Source organism: Montipora foliosa, chromosome 9, assembly GCF_036669935.1.
Source record: "Montipora foliosa isolate CH-2021 chromosome 9, ASM3666993v2, whole genome shotgun sequence".
Taxonomy (NCBI): Eukaryota; Metazoa; Cnidaria; class Anthozoa; order Scleractinia; family Acroporidae; genus Montipora; species Montipora foliosa.
Window position 1 is genome coordinate 47,310,690 of NC_090877.1, and position 15,432 is coordinate 47,326,121.

Below are 15,432 nucleotides of genomic sequence, written 5' to 3' on the forward strand. Positions count from 1 at the left end.
CTGATGTCTTTTACTCCTACTACGTACTTTAAATTGGTCTCTTTAGTCGATACCTGATTTCGTACAAACCACATGCGGCGGGAGAAATGTACTTTGCTAGAAAAAAGTTTCTCAAAATATGTTGGTTAATATTGACCAAAATGGTCTTATTCGCCTTGCAGATTGATGGCCGCCAAACTTTAGATGAAAACATAGCTGACAACGGCGGGATAAAGTTGGCATATAAAGTAAATTGCAACTTCTTTATTTCTGTCTGAATGCCATCAAGCGTCAAAAGGAAACTAAGTGTTGGGGAGGCTATCCGAAATGGAATGACGAGCCTGAGCGGACTTTTTCTCTACATCTCGGAGTGTAGGAAAACCTCTCCTTCCATATTTTCACTATATCGTGCGGAATGCCAGCGCGTTTGTAAGGTGGAATGCAGACAATTCAATTGGTTCAAAACTCTCTTCCTGGAAGTCCATGTTATTAAGCAAACGATATAGTTTGCAGTGGATATCAAACAGTCATCTCGGATCCGCCATCTTGAATTAGTTGTAAGCTTTTCCCAACTCTATCAATGAGGCAGCAATATTTATCTATGAAAATTCAAGAAGGCGGTTGAAAAATTTATGAAACATCCGGAGACATGTTCCTCGTGTTTTTACGATAAGTAGGGTTAGGTACTTTCCCTAAGTGACTAAATTCAGTTCCCTATTGATCCTCGTATACTATCCTTGCTATACAATTGCTTCATTACACTTATTGTTTTCATCTCTGGTCATGTCAGGCTCCATCCGATACGGCTGATTGTGACTGGCCATTATTTTCATTGGACCACCCAACGTGGGGAACCTAAAAATGGCCGTTTGACCGCTAAATGTCTTACTAAATATTTTTCATAAATTCGATTGCCATTTAGGCGTATCGGTCCTGGGTGAGAGACAATGAAGTGGAACAAACTTTACCTAACCTTGGCTTAAGTAATGACCAGCTCTTCTTCGTAGGATTTGCAATGGTGAGTTTTGCTTGAGATAGCCGAGTTACTCGGCTTTTTTTTAGAATCTTTTCGTTGAATATTCCCTCATAAAACATGTTTCCATGTTTCTTGCAGCCGTGGTGTAGTCTATTCTCAAAGAAAAAAGCTCTATTCCAGCTTGAATATGATGTTCACTCTTATCCAAAGTACAGGTAAATACTGCTTCATCTTCACTACTTCCTTTTTATTTGTTGGGTTAAAATCAAGGGCACTGTTTAATTTTTTTACTATGTCCTCAATAAAAAAGGTAGTAGCCAAAACGCGGGGCCGAGGCCGGGGCCGTGGTCGGGGTCGGGGTGTCTTTTTTTTCCCAAATTTTGTTTCATTTTTTGTCGTCATTCTCGTGTACTGTTATATTCGAATGACTGTCATTTATGGTGGCAATTGTTTTTTTGTCTTTCCGAAAATCGAAGTTTGTTGTTCGAAATTAAGAGAATTTCCGAAATTGCTAAAATTGGAGTTTATGGAATACGCACCAACTGCCAGAGTCCCATCGTACTATTCACTTCGTTAAAAAAAAAACAACAACAGAATCACAGTTCCACGATGATCGTCAAGCAGTCATGCAACATTCTTTTTGCTTGTTTGTTCGTGTTGTTGTCAATGTTGTTGTCTGCAAGTTACCACAAACGGTTTGTGGTAAAGTCAGTCGCACAGGAACTTGCTAGCCAATTCTATTCGGATTATGTTCTGTTTCGTTGTAAGGACGGTGCCTACTAGTTCAAAGGTATTTTTGCCCGGTTTATTGAATATGCAGGAAATGCAGATCTTAACAAGTGTTATTGAAATCCAAAATGAAAATTAGGGGTAACCACGCATTTTTCCAAGATAATTAATCAACAGCATTTGTTAAAAGCTTTAAATACAAAGCAATGTATGGCGTTCTTTTCCAAATTGAAGCTTAATTATCTCTGAAAAATGCGTGGTTACCCCCAATTTTCTTTTTGGATACCAAGAGAACTTGCTAAATTCTGCTTTCTCCGCATGGGTTTGAACCGCGCAAAAATATCCCTGTATTAGTAAGCACTACTCATAGGAAATCCGAGTATCTCGAGATGCGCAGAACGTATGCGCAATAACAATAGTAGGCACCGTCCTTAATTGTATTGCGGAGAAGTTTCTTACGAAGTAAACATTAAAATGTGGTTTTAAAATGTGGAGCTCAGCGAGTCTTCAGTGTCTCTAGGTGATTCGCACCTACGTACGAGGCACTACATTAAGGCAAGATCACGCCACTTAGGATCCTGTAGATTTTCAGATTTTTATTCGTACTAGCTGCTCGATTGATATGTCGTTGAACTAGTCGACTGAAAGAAAAATATTACAGAACTAGATTAATGTTTTGGAATGCCGGCGATAGGCTAAAAGAAGAATGCAACTGAAGAATGCAACAAGAAAATGTAACAAGCTTGTTTTTTTTTTCCTTTTTTGTCCTCTTTAATCCTGTGTATCTAGTTGAAATTTTATATACCGACAGAAGCCTATCCGCTATATTTTCTTTATTTGCAGGGTGATTGGTCCGCTGTCCAATTTTAAGAACTTTTCGCAGGCATTTAATTGCCCAATCGGAAGTACCATGAATCCTTACGAGAAGTGCGCTGTTTGGTGATCCAGTCCACCAACCGTCAGCAGCTATAAATTGGCTTTGGTGGCCGATTCCACAACGCTTTGTAAATAACCAGCTGTTTCTATCCAAACAGTTGGGTCTCTTAACACTTAGTCTGTTTAGTGTACATGAACTGGGCCCATCATTAGGGAGCTTAAGCACGTGCGTTTTTGAGACGCGGACGGCAACCGGAAGTGAGCTGTATCCCTTATAACTTGTCTTCAAACAACGACATTTACATTACTAAGTATCTTTTCTCCATTAGAGATGATTAGTATAAAATTCTGGGAGATACCACTGTCCTGGCTCACGAAATGCCCTTTTCCGGTTGCCGTCCGCGTCTCAAAAACGCGCATGCTTAAGCTCCCTAATTGCCGCTTGGAGGAAGTATTTTGTTGGTTACCTTTAAAAGGAAATTCACTCCAAAAAAAAGAGACTAACAGTAGGAAATCATGTTTACAATGAAATTAAAAAAAAAAAAATAACAAGGATTTGTATCCGAAATAACCAAATTTCAGAATAGCCAATTTTTCTGTTCAAATTTCCGGGCGCTGCCATCTTGAGAAGTTATGACGTGTAACGTTTGCCCAACCTCTCTATGTTAGAACAGTGCGGCATTTGCGACGCCTGGAAAATTGAAAATTGAAAACAAGCGATCGGAAAAATTCTAAAGCAAATTTTATCCTCCGCTTTCATGTTATTCTCAAGTCAGAGTGGAGGTTCCCTTGAAAGGTATCATCATATTTCTTATTCTTGTTAGTATTATTGTTAGACCGGCCGCTGAAAGGGGGATCTTTGTTCCCATTTTTGCCTCATTCGCACAAGACTGTCGTTTTCCAATCGGTCAGCCGAGGATAAAGTAGTGCATAGACATTTTTGCAGATACTGCGGCCATTTTGATTTCTATTGTTTCGAAAGACAAGACATTATGGGATGCTCAGGGGGAAAATTACTATGTATATGACCCCTGGGCGTCCCATTTTATCTCGTGGGGGAGGAACGCGTGACGAAGTCCTAAAGCCTGGTTTTCATATGATCTGCAACGGTCTGCGACACGATCGCCGATAGGTCTGCGCCATGTCGCAGACATATGGAAACATCTGTCCCGGCGTCTGCGGCGATCTGCGGCACACGGTCTGGATGATCGGGAATGTTGAATCCAGCTCTGCCTTGTCGACCATAATGACGCTTCCGACTTAAGACAATTTTTGATGGCAACGTGTGTCTGAGATGATCTGTGTCCTACCGGCGACACACTATTGTTCACCTTGAAACACGTCCAATCAGACTTGAAGTAAGCGCGATCCTTTTTCGCCTCGCTTCACAGAGGATTAGTGGTACGCTGATCTGGGATCGCTTCAGAGTTGAATGGAAACATTTGCCTCTGTGTTTGCAATCGTCTGCGATAAGATCGACGCAGACAGCTTCCGATGGTCGCAGACCGTTGCAAATCATTTGGAAACCTGGCTTAAGACTGTTTGCGTGGGAAGCTAAGATAAATGAAGCATTTTCAATGATGTACATTTATTAGCCATTCCCATTGGAGCTTTTCGAGGCTAATCAATGACTTCCCTAATTACTCTTTTCGAGTACAAAAGGAAAAATAAGCACGCATTGCGTACGTGTGGTAGTGCAGTAACACGGCTCTTTATTTCAAAACTGTCGACTGAACTGCGTTTTGCATGTTTTCTGTCTTTGCTTAATATGTAGCTCTAATAGTACACGGTATTGTTTTGGTACCGTATATCATTATAGTGCCATGGTAGATGTCTTAGGTAAATAGCCCCCTGAAAAGACATATGGTTACTAGTAAAATACTAAACCCATAAAGATTCAAGAAAATAAAAGGGGATCGAGAAACATTGACTTCGAGGCTGACGTGTTGATCATTTTCAAGTTTCCTGACAACATATTTTTCACCACAAGTTTACGCTCGTACTCTGAGTATCTGACAGCTTTCCAAGACAAAAGTTCACTGAAGTTACCCCATATCCGGCGGGTTTAGTATCTGGATGGGAGACCTAAAAAATTACGACTTGCTGTCACAACCAAAGGACCGAAAATTCTATTTTAACGCCGTAAGCAAGGTACAGATTTTGTTTGCCTACTTTACGCAAAACAAATATTGATGCAGAAATAAATAGATATTGATACACAGTTTTTAGGAAGAGCAGAAGGAAGTTTTCAGGAATTGTCGATCGAGAATTAAATATTTTGCCATCAGCAACAAAATTTGCAGCATGAAAACAACATAAAATTAAGAGTTTCAAAAATAGTTACATAAAGACAAAACTGAGTGCGCCATTTTTAACGCAGCTAACAACAGGGAACTTTAACTCGGATGACGAGGACAACTGAGTACGAGTTTTCCGTACTGAGCATGCGCATAAGGTTTGCAGACCGACATTTTTTGAAGTGCGCGTGCTCAGAACGGAAAATTCATATTCGTAGTCGTCCTCGTCCTACGATCTATAGGTACCTAATACCTAGTTTTCAATAGGCCACTTTAGATGTATTAAAATTCACCTTGAAAGAAAGGTTTAGAGGAGAAAGACAAAGTAAAGCGGATGATAAGCCTGAGTTAATATCTTTCACACCCATTGCAACTTGTTTCTATTGCTTTTGACCTCTCTGCTTCACTATCAAGCTGAATATTGATATTTCAAAAATGACCTATTCCTAAGTTGTACCGCGAGTACAGAACTTACTTTATTTTTAAAAAATGTGGCTGATTATATAACGAGTTAAAATGATTATTATTTAAGTATCAGCAACAAAACAAAACACCTATCATTAGAAAGAGTTCTGGACACCATTATGAGTTGTTTATCATCGGAAAAATGACGTCACGAAGGCCATATTGTTGTCTTTAAACAAACAAACAAACAAACAAACAAACGGCGGCCATGTTTCTGTCCAAAACTCATCCACCGAGAATCAACACTTTACTACTTTGGGTGACATTAAATGGCCAATGACCACAAATGGGAAAATAAACAACTGTTGCATCAGATCTGACCATTTGGTAAAACTGAATAATGAATATTTTTACTTCCGTATGTTTAGAGTCAGTGGAGACTTAAAGAAAATTTTCATCAAAAAATGGGGAAAAACAGCGATTGCGATAACAACGTAAACACAAGACACCTACCGTAAAACGTTTTGAACCTAAATGCATTTCCCGCGGGCCAAAAAACACTAATACCGAGCGCACACAATTCACGTTCACCTCGTCAGCTGGCAATATGCTGGCGCCTTTCTTTGAACCAATCACATGAAAGAGCCTAACAAACTGCCGAATCAATTCATCGAATGCACTTTACCGCACTTGACCCAAGTGGTATTTGTATTTCGTTTTGTCGACACTCAGTCCAAAACTTGACAACTTCAAAACAACACCATCAATGAATCCCACGACTCGCCTCGTGTGTCAGTAACAAACTCAGTATTTCCTAAACATTTTTCATTGTTTTAGGAACGTCACGATTGCATAAAGGGAAAAAAATGAAAGAAATTTAACAAATCAAAAGTGGTTCAGCGTTGTCTGTACTCTTATCGACAACGATATTCGTCATCACAGTGGTCAAAATTTGTTGTAGACTCACTCGGCTACGCCTCGTGAGTCCACAACATTTTGACCACTGTGATGACGAATATCGTTGTCGATAAGAGTACAGACAACGCTGAACCACTTTTGATTTGTTAAATTTCTTTCATTTTTCTTTCAATTTGTTTTTTACCACAATATTCAACGCCAAAGAAAAGTTTTATTTCAGAGCGTGACCAAAATCATGACTCAAAGAAAGAGCAAGCGTTGTCTATAACTTTCTCGCAATATGATTGGTTTATTTCCCAAAATGAGCGTTCCTGATTGGCTATTACATTGCGTGACAAATTGACGCAAGCATGACGCGAGCAGCGTTCTCTAGACTCTTATCGACAACGGCAAATTAGCCAATCAGATTGCGAGATTACAAGCAATTGTGGTAAAAACTGAAACTGTGATAGGTGACTTCCCAATCGACATTCATGAAATATATAAAGTCTACTTTAGAGTGTTAATACTTTCCCGAGTTTAAAAAAAAAAGGGGGGCGAACCACGTGACTCTTTCACGTAATCACCATACAGAACATCTAGGATAAACGTCCATTCTATCGCCACTTGAACAACCAAAGGCATCTGAGAATTTTTCAAAGTTGGACAGTGGGCCAATAACCCTAGAAAGCAATAACACAAAATAATTAGTCTGTCTGTCTTATTTAGATGATAGAACTCCAAGAAAAAGCCTTGAGAGCTCCCTTTGCCAACAGGGAATATATTAGACTCCACATCAGGAATGTCGCTTTGTCCGTAGCGAAACGGTTATGTAACCGTGAGGTCGTGGGTTAGATTACCATCCTGGCAGAGATTTGTTAATTTCCTTCTAAATAATACACATGGAAAATTTCTCCATTCTTCATCATCATCATCATTATCATCAACTTTATTCGAGTGTCAAAGGTATTTAGCTTGGAGAAGCTATTTGGGGACACTAATGACGATAATAATACTGACAAAAAAAGAAATATCTTTCAAATAGTTAAAAATATGATACTAAAAATAATAAGAAGGAAGGAAGCTATTTACAGTATGAAAAAACAAAACTTAACAATTAAAAATAAAAAGTAAAGAAAATATGTTCTCAAAATGTGATCGTATTATGAAGCACATGCATAGCAGCCTCACGAACCGTCCATTATTTTTGGTCAAGAGAAATGCGGTTTTCAGGTGACCCAGCGCAGAGCAGAGGTCATTCAGCCCATAAAGAGGTAACAAAGAAAGCATTCTGATTGGTTAAAAAACTCGCTTCTCGGTGTTTGGACATCCGATGAAACACTCCTTCTCGTGATTGACATGCTACATTAATGTGGTGGAAAAACTAAAACCCGACCATTCAAATGTATGCAAAGTTTGTACCTTTACCTTTTTTGTTAATGACTAGCTTCGTTGAGCAGGCAAGATGAAGCAAATCCCGCGCTGTGATTGGCTACCAGAGCGGGCAAGATGGAGCTATACTGCCCGCTCGGGATTTCTCGCTGGGTCCCGCAAGATCAAAGATCTTTTTTTTTTGGTGTTTTATCCCATATAATAAATCCTTTATTGACCAAGTTTGTTCGGTCAAGATAGCTGGATATTGGCCTTTTTTTGCGTGTTTATGGACTTCGACTTCGTCTCGGTCCACAAACATGCAAAAAAAAGAACTTGGCGCAATATCCAGCCATCTTGACCGAACAAGCTTGGTCAATAACCCATATCTATTGACATAACCATTCATTGTAAGTTACTGTTCGTTAGGAACAGTCGTTTCTTTTTTTCCCTTCGTTTACTCAAGATAGCAAGCTATTTCGGTGATTTAATTTGATACAATATTAACTCTTGAAGAGATTTGCTTTTCGATATTGACTCAGGGGTACACTCGGAAAAAATCCGAGTGCTCCTTTGCAGGAGTCGAACCTACGACCTTCCGATTACTAGTTCGGATGCTCTACCGCTGAACTATACGAAATGATCGGGAAAATCCGAGTGCTCCTGTGCAGGAGTCCAATTTAAGACCTTCCGATTACTTGCTCGGATGCTCTATACCACTGAGCTATAAGGGATGATCAGAAAAATCCGAGCGCTCCTTTGCAGGGGTCGAACCTACGACCTTCCGATTACTAGTTCGGATGCTCTACCACTGAGCTATAGGGGATGATCGGAAAAATCCGAGTACTCCTCTGCAGGAGTCCAACCTACGGTGCTTTTACGATTGAGCTATAGGTGACCCATGTGACAATTATCCCGCCATACTGATAGCATCTAAACACTTATGTCCAGACATGCGCGTGGTTACACGCACAACCAATTTTTGACATCCAACGCGAAGTGTCTCATTAAGGGCGAGTTCCTTTCGTCAGAAATGGCCGGCCAGACCCACCAGTTTGCAAATAAAATGAAACAATTTGAAGAACACTCGAATGATAATCTCTCGCATTCTTCTGAAGGAGTATATATCATCCATGAAATGTATCGACTTAAGGTTACCGTATACCTTCAGATCGGCAATTTTCTTCAAATTTGGATTTTTCTGTTAAAGTGATGATCGAAATGGGATATCTAGTGTAAAAAAGAAATTATTCAAAAAGATTAAATATTGGCGGAGAAATGTCGGTTTTACGTCTTGGTCGGAAGTAAAAATTTCCCGTTTTATTGACAGTTTTAGCGCTGTTTTTTCACTTGAAGCGTATACTTTAAAGCGATAAAACTCAAAGGAAATTTGTCCGATTGCCCTCAAATTTTGACAGTGGCTAGATTAACATACAGACAACAAAAGCGTGTCTGCGAATTTTTTACTTCAAAATATTTTTCCTCTGAGAACGATTTTTGTACGAACACTTCACATTCTTTTAATACTGTTTCGAAAACGTTCTATAACTTTTCACTGTAACTGAGTATTGCAAAACGCAGACACGTTTTTTAGCGCTTTGGGTCGGGAAACGGAGGAACAAAATAAAATAACGAAAAGCAAAATTTGCTTTGACTTGTAGCTTTGAAAAGGTGAGTTCGGATTCTCGCATTGAGAGGTCGTGAAAAATTCAACAATTCATTTGATTTCAAAAATCTTGATTTGACTTGATAGCCAGCTCTGAAAGCTTTAATTTGTTGATATCCACAGTTTAAACCGGACGCGCTACATCGCTCGGACGCGAGACACCCCTGAAGGTATACGGTAACTTTAAAGGTGTTGTTGAGTTATTCCTTCCAAATGCCCTTTCTGGCCGGTCAGTTCTTTTAAATGGAACTTGAGCGCCCTAAGTCTCAGCATTTCCTACCTATTTCTAACAATAAGGTAAGGATAAAAAATAGCGTTCTTTTTAGGTCAGGATAAATGGTGCTGTTTATCCTTATTTGAGGAGCAGCATTTAAGGGATACTCTGTGACGTTAATTGTCTGTATTCCGAGACACGAGTGACGGTGAAGTAAGACCAAGGGGACACTTTGTGACGCTTATTGAAATCCGCGTGCATCTAATTAGAGGCATTTCTGGACATATCTGGGATCTAAATTGTGGAAATATAGCGTAATAAACACTTGATGACTGGTCCCGAGGGAATCTCAATGTTTCAATCTCAATCTCGAATCTCAATGTTTCCCTCGGCTGCGCCTCGGGGAAACATTGAGATTCTCGGGAAACAAAATGAACGGTTTCCCTCGGGACCAGTTATTAAGTGGTTTGTTATATAGCACAAAAAGAAAAACATGCAACGGCAACAGCAACGGCGATCGTCGGTCAACATTCGCGGGTAACAGTGCACTGTTACCCTCTGACGTCATAGATTTTGCACTGTTGCCCGCTGAGAGAATTTTGGCGGGAAACAGCTTCATTGTTAGATGTCATGTGACCACGAGGTAACCAATGAGAGCGCGTGCTGCTCGGGGAAAAAAAATTCAGCTATATAACAATCTGAGAGAGATGTTCTATGTTAACCCCTGTGAATGAAATGAAGAGATTTGTTTTTCCATGTTGACTCGGGGATACTCGAAAAACAAATCTCTTCATTTCATTCACAGGGGTAGCATTATGTCCTCTCTTTCAGTACAATTTAATTCTTCTTAGTTCATGCATGATTAGATCAAAGCCTGCAAGCGTAAACAGAAATGCCACCCCTTTAAATTCCAAATGGTTACTATGACTGAGGCGAGTTAAAAAAATGGACACAAACCTGTATTTGTTGTATGTGTGAGGGTCAAACTTCAACTGATAAAGAGCCGCTGCCCTGCTGGAAACACTGCACCATTGCTACAGAAAAAAAGATAGAAAGAAAGCGACAAAGACAGTCTATACTGCGTTCTAAGTGTAGGGATCTCTTGTATTTTTCCTTATCCTAGAATGTTATCAATGTTCTTAATATCCACGACCAAGTCCATAAGAAGAAAAAATCTACTGACATAGGAATTCGCGGAAAAGACTTCAATTAGGTTTGTCTCATGTCAACGAGAAACTGGTAGACATCTAGTGAAAGTGGACTGGTTGGGTCAGTATCCTAGACTTCAACGAACTCCTCCTAACTTGCACTGAAATACACAGCTCTAACTTAAACATTCGGAATTGCAAAAATTCGCTTTTTTTTATTACCAGTGCTTTTTTTTCTTTGTACATTTATTCCTGTGTAATCACCCTCTTTCTATCCTTCTATTTGAACAGTAAAGATTGCATGCCGTCTTCTTACGCTGACTGAGATTGCAGCACTTGCGGAATTTCAATAATTTATAGGTCTAAACTATACAGGCCAAAGGGTGGTCAAAACTGACCATCGCGAATCCTATAAAGAAGAGTTGATCCACGCTCAAACCAAGATCCGGTAACTGCCCTTCCTTTTCGTTGTCATCTACCCAGGACTGGTAAGCCTAAATAGAGTAAGATCAGATATGGGAAATTCAACACCATTATAAATACCATACATTAGGCTTGCAATCTGAAATCATAATGTCCTTGATAGCAGTAGTTCATTACCCAGAAGTCTCTGGGATCTGCCATGGAATGAGGCCATCAGTATACGGTATTGTTTATTTTTATTGTACGGTATTGTTTATTTGTTTTGGCGAGAACAGAATCGGTAGCGGCACTGCGTTGTTACTATTATTATATCTCTCAGATAGTACGCGCGCTGTGATTGGCTAAATAAGCGGGCCGTATTCTACAGTACGGCCTGATGTACAGCCCGCTATATTTAAAATTATCTAGTAAGTTCTTTAAGTCGTTTTTGTTACATAAACTGTTTGCATCTTGCAAGCAACTATTTCAAACAGCCAAGAAGATTTAGTTTTTCGGATTTTGACACGGCAATCTTTGTGGCAGTTCAACCAGTTCCGCGTGCCGGACTTCGACTGGTTTCCTTGCCAGCGCGCCTGATTAACATCAGAGATACAATAAATATCTTACCAACCTCGTTTTCTCGGTCCGTATTGTAAGTTACGGATCCTCGGTCCGTAACTTACAGTACGGACCTCAAACTCGGTTAGTAAGAGGTAAATACAGCGACATTTTTGCGCGGTTAAAAACTATGCGGAGAAAGCAGAACTCAGCAAGTGCTCTCGGTATCCAAAAAGAAAACTGGCGGTAAATATGCATTTTTCAGAGCTAATTAAGCTTCAATTTGGAAAAGAACGCTTTTTCAAATATTGTTGATTAATTACCTTTGAAAAATGCGTGCATAGTTACCCTCATTTTCTTTCTCGATTTCAATAACACTTGTTAAGATCTGCTTTTCCCGCATATTCATAAACCGGCCTAAAATAGTATTTTAGTAGGCATCGTCCATAATCGAGGAGTTAATGCCCCGTGGATCAACAGCGAATAGTCGAAGATGCACTTAATTACTCCGCCTATGGCCTTGGATCGAACATCAGTTCTCAGGAGGACAAATTTCATAAAAAAAGATAGCTCACGTCATATGCAAGTTTTATTCCACCGTTATCTGCAATGTTCTCATTCAACGTCTGCAGGCCATCAACCTGGAAGACAAAACAATAACGGTCGCTAGATATACTTTAATGCCGTGGAAAACAAAAGGAAATTTACACACTCGGCTCAAACACAACATTACCGTGCGAGCTGATGGTTTCTCTCATTCCCATCATTTTCTTTAGTTTCACTACACATTAGAATATATCTGGACTTTTGAATTCCCGCACTATGGTAGAACGATTGCTCTCTAAACCTACAGTAGTTTGATGGCCTTGCTCGCTAAAGTGTCGAGTAACTCAATTTAGAGGCCCATCTTCAACCGACAGGCATTGCGTGCCATGGAACAACTTTCACATATGAAAATCCCGCCAAAGCTGAAATTCATCCAATCAGGTTGCCACAATAAGCAATGCGAATTCCCACAACAAAAACAAACGGTCAAAAACCCTGTGGGTTGACGATGGGCCTTTAATTAAGCGTCGGAACTGGAAAAGCAAAGTTTACGATTCCGACTTTGGTTACAGACCGTTACAAGCACTTTCCGAGTTGCCTTCGTCACTCGCTGATAAATTAAAATTCTACCTTACTTTTAGCACTTTATGCCAAATCTTTACTGTTACTGGTGGCTATCGAAAGGAATTTGGCATTTGTAACCATTTCCTGTATGGAACAAATAAGTTACTAAAAGCGAATCGAGCAATGGGCTTAACTCAGTTACACTAAGGAGGAGGAGGGATGAACTGAAATTCATTCTCGTTTACATGAGAACTTTCATCCCGTATGAACAGTGAGCAGTTTCGTCCCGAGACGAAAATCAAAATTGGCCGCAAAACAGGTGCATTTGGTCAGCAGCTATGATTGAGAAACAAATATGGCGGTGATTTCGCGAAGGAAGAAGATCGTGTTATTGACGAAACATTAATGTCGTGCTGTGTTCAGCTAAAAAACGTGTAAAAGAAGTGTTTATCTACCTCTTTTGGGCTGAACTTTTGGCCGTATAAAAACTGGTGGTAAAGGTGAGACGTTGGAATATGTGCATAATATTCATTATTAAAAACTGGATCATTGGATAACGCAATTCGAGAGTTTTGATTGGCTAAGCCATCATGGGTTATGAGCCATTATACCATGATCTACAAACACGGCAAGCATATGCGTGATTTTTTGGGCCTTTTTATTTTTATTGTAGTCTAGTTTTCTATATTTTGGGGGCGTTTTTAATAAAACAATTATTCCACTCGCACTTGTTGGATATGAGATAATTATAGCCAACTCGGCGCTACGCGCCTCGTTGGCTATCTATCATCTCATATCCAACGCGCGCTCATGGAATAATTGTTAAATAGACCTTATTCACGATGGCCGCCATGTTGGATTTGCTATTATCATGCAAATTAGCAACACACTTGTGAGGGGGCAAACAACACAAGTACGAGAGGTTATAACGAACACCGTAGCCACATGATTTGTTTCACGTTCATTGAATGTTTATCACCTAAGTAGTAAAATAGAATGATTACACAAGTTACTTCGATGTTTTTTGAGTGAAAAATTAGCAGATAACGAAGTAGAAAGTCAAAATGTCGGAGGCAATCAAAAGATATAAAATTATTATAAAAGGTACTCAATTCTAAATTCTAAAATGTACTTTTAGCAATGTTATTCCAATATTTCGACGAGCCGATTTTCCGCAATTTGCCTTTTTTCCAATGTTTGCCCCCCAGCATAGCACATGGCTAATTTGCATGACAATTTTAAAACCAACATGGCGGCTATCGTGAATAAGGCCTATTGCCGCTAGTCAATTGTAATGAGGCTGAAAAAAATGCGGTTGCGGCTTGGGATGAAAAAAAGTATCGTGTTTTCATGGATTTTACACCCCTAGGATGAAAGTTTGTCCCGGTGCTGAGGACCAGGATGAAGTCATCCGGGGATGGGCACATTTTATTCAGGGTGCATGCAAACAAAAAATGCCAAATGATCAAAGCCGGGCGAGTTTCTTCCCGTGATGAAATACCTCATGTAAACTGTGCCTAAACCAGTGCTCTGCCCCTCTGTCAAACAGAGGTCAACTATAAGCCAATCCAAGCAGAACTTGCCAGATATTTATACTCACATTTTCTCCAAAGACTTTATAGAACCCATATTGGTTGACAAGACACTGCGCTTTGGACGCAAACCTCTTCGTCGAAGAGGTAGACCACCAATTCCGAACATTTCCATTTTTATCAAAAAGTCGACCTCAAAAATAAAATTTAAAAAAATAGCAAAATTCATCTCAATTAATAGGTAACCAACTGAACGTGCAACAGCTCTAAAATTTGAAAACGCGTGGCTAAAAATACTAAAACTGACTTCAAAACTGGCCAAGAACAGCTCTATGATTATTTTGCGTTTTCTATTTTCTCGCCCAACTTTTCCCAAGCAGTTTCAGTTAAACTTTCATCAACAGCAATTTCGTTTCGTGATTGTTAGCTATAGAAGAGATTCAACTTATTTTGACCGGGCTATCTTCATAGCCCCCTGAGAAGACATGTGGTTACTACTAATATAGTTAATCCCAGAAATATTGAAGAAAGTAAAAGGAAATCGAGAAAAATGGGCTTCGAGGCTGACATGATGATCATTTTCAACTTCCGTTACAACTTGTTTTTCACCACAAGTTTGAGCGTGCACTCTGAACGTGCACTCTGAACGTCTGATGGCTTTTTAAGACAAAAGTTCAGTGAAGTTAAGCCCTGTAGGGCGGGGTTAGTCTTTGGATGGGTGACCTCAAAATATAGGACTTGCCGTCAGAAACATAGGAAAAATTCTAATTAAACGCTCAAAAATGCGAGCTAAGCAAGGCAGAGATTTTGTTAGCCTGCTTCATGCAAAACAAATATTGATGCAAAAGTAAATAAGTAAGTTTTTAGGAAGACAAGAAGAAGTTTTCAGGAAGTGTCGATCGCGAATAAAATATTTTGCCATCAGCGACAAAATTTGCGACATGAAAACAACTTCAATTTTGAACCGAGAATATAAAAAGTTACCATCAGCGAAAAACATTTTGGGAGAGTTTTGCTACGGTCACTTTTTCTTTTGTAGTTTTGGCTTAACAAGTAAATCGCAAAATTGTAAGTGACATCGAATTTAGCAAGCGCCGTGATCACGTTACCTCGCATGTTTACTCATGCGAAAGAAAGGATACATCTGTGTCAAATTGATGGCAAGACACCGGGTTTTTGTTTTTGTTAGATTGTTTTTATTTTCTTTCACGTGTTTTAAAGATTGACAAGAAATGTGCAAATTCAACACAAAGATCACAATAGCCCAACTCT

At 39.5% G+C, this 15,432-nt stretch overlaps 2 protein-coding genes across 3 annotated transcripts in view; one reads left to right on the forward strand and one right to left on the reverse strand.

The window, feature by feature from the left end:
- LOC137972005 (endothelin-converting enzyme homolog) overlaps positions 1-4,490 on the forward strand; it is a 42,283-nt gene extending 37,793 nt beyond the window's left edge. The window contains exons 20-23 of one of the 2 annotated variants that reach the window (XM_068818800.1): positions 162-227; positions 902-997; positions 1,094-1,170; positions 2,528-4,490. In XM_068818800.1, coding sequence (XP_068674901.1) covers positions 162-227; positions 902-997; positions 1,094-1,170; positions 2,528-2,627 — 339 coding nt within the window. In that variant the 3' untranslated portion in view covers positions 2,628-4,490. The remainder of the gene's footprint in view (positions 1-161; positions 228-901; positions 998-1,093; positions 1,171-2,527) is intronic. The other variant, XM_068818801.1, reaches the window with a different exon arrangement.
- Positions 4,491-5,639: 1,149 nt separating this feature from the next.
- Positions 5,640-15,432, reverse strand: part of LOC137972006 (endothelin-converting enzyme 1-like) — a 36,631-nt gene continuing 26,838 nt past the window's right edge. The window contains exons 16-20 of the mRNA XM_068818802.1: positions 14,229-14,353; positions 12,094-12,159; positions 10,957-11,052; positions 10,368-10,444; positions 5,640-6,842 (exon numbers count right to left, since the gene is read on the reverse strand). Coding sequence (XP_068674903.1) covers positions 6,743-6,842; positions 10,368-10,444; positions 10,957-11,052; positions 12,094-12,159; positions 14,229-14,353 — 464 coding nt within the window. The 3' untranslated portion in view covers positions 5,640-6,742. The remainder of the gene's footprint in view (positions 6,843-10,367; positions 10,445-10,956; positions 11,053-12,093; positions 12,160-14,228; positions 14,354-15,432) is intronic.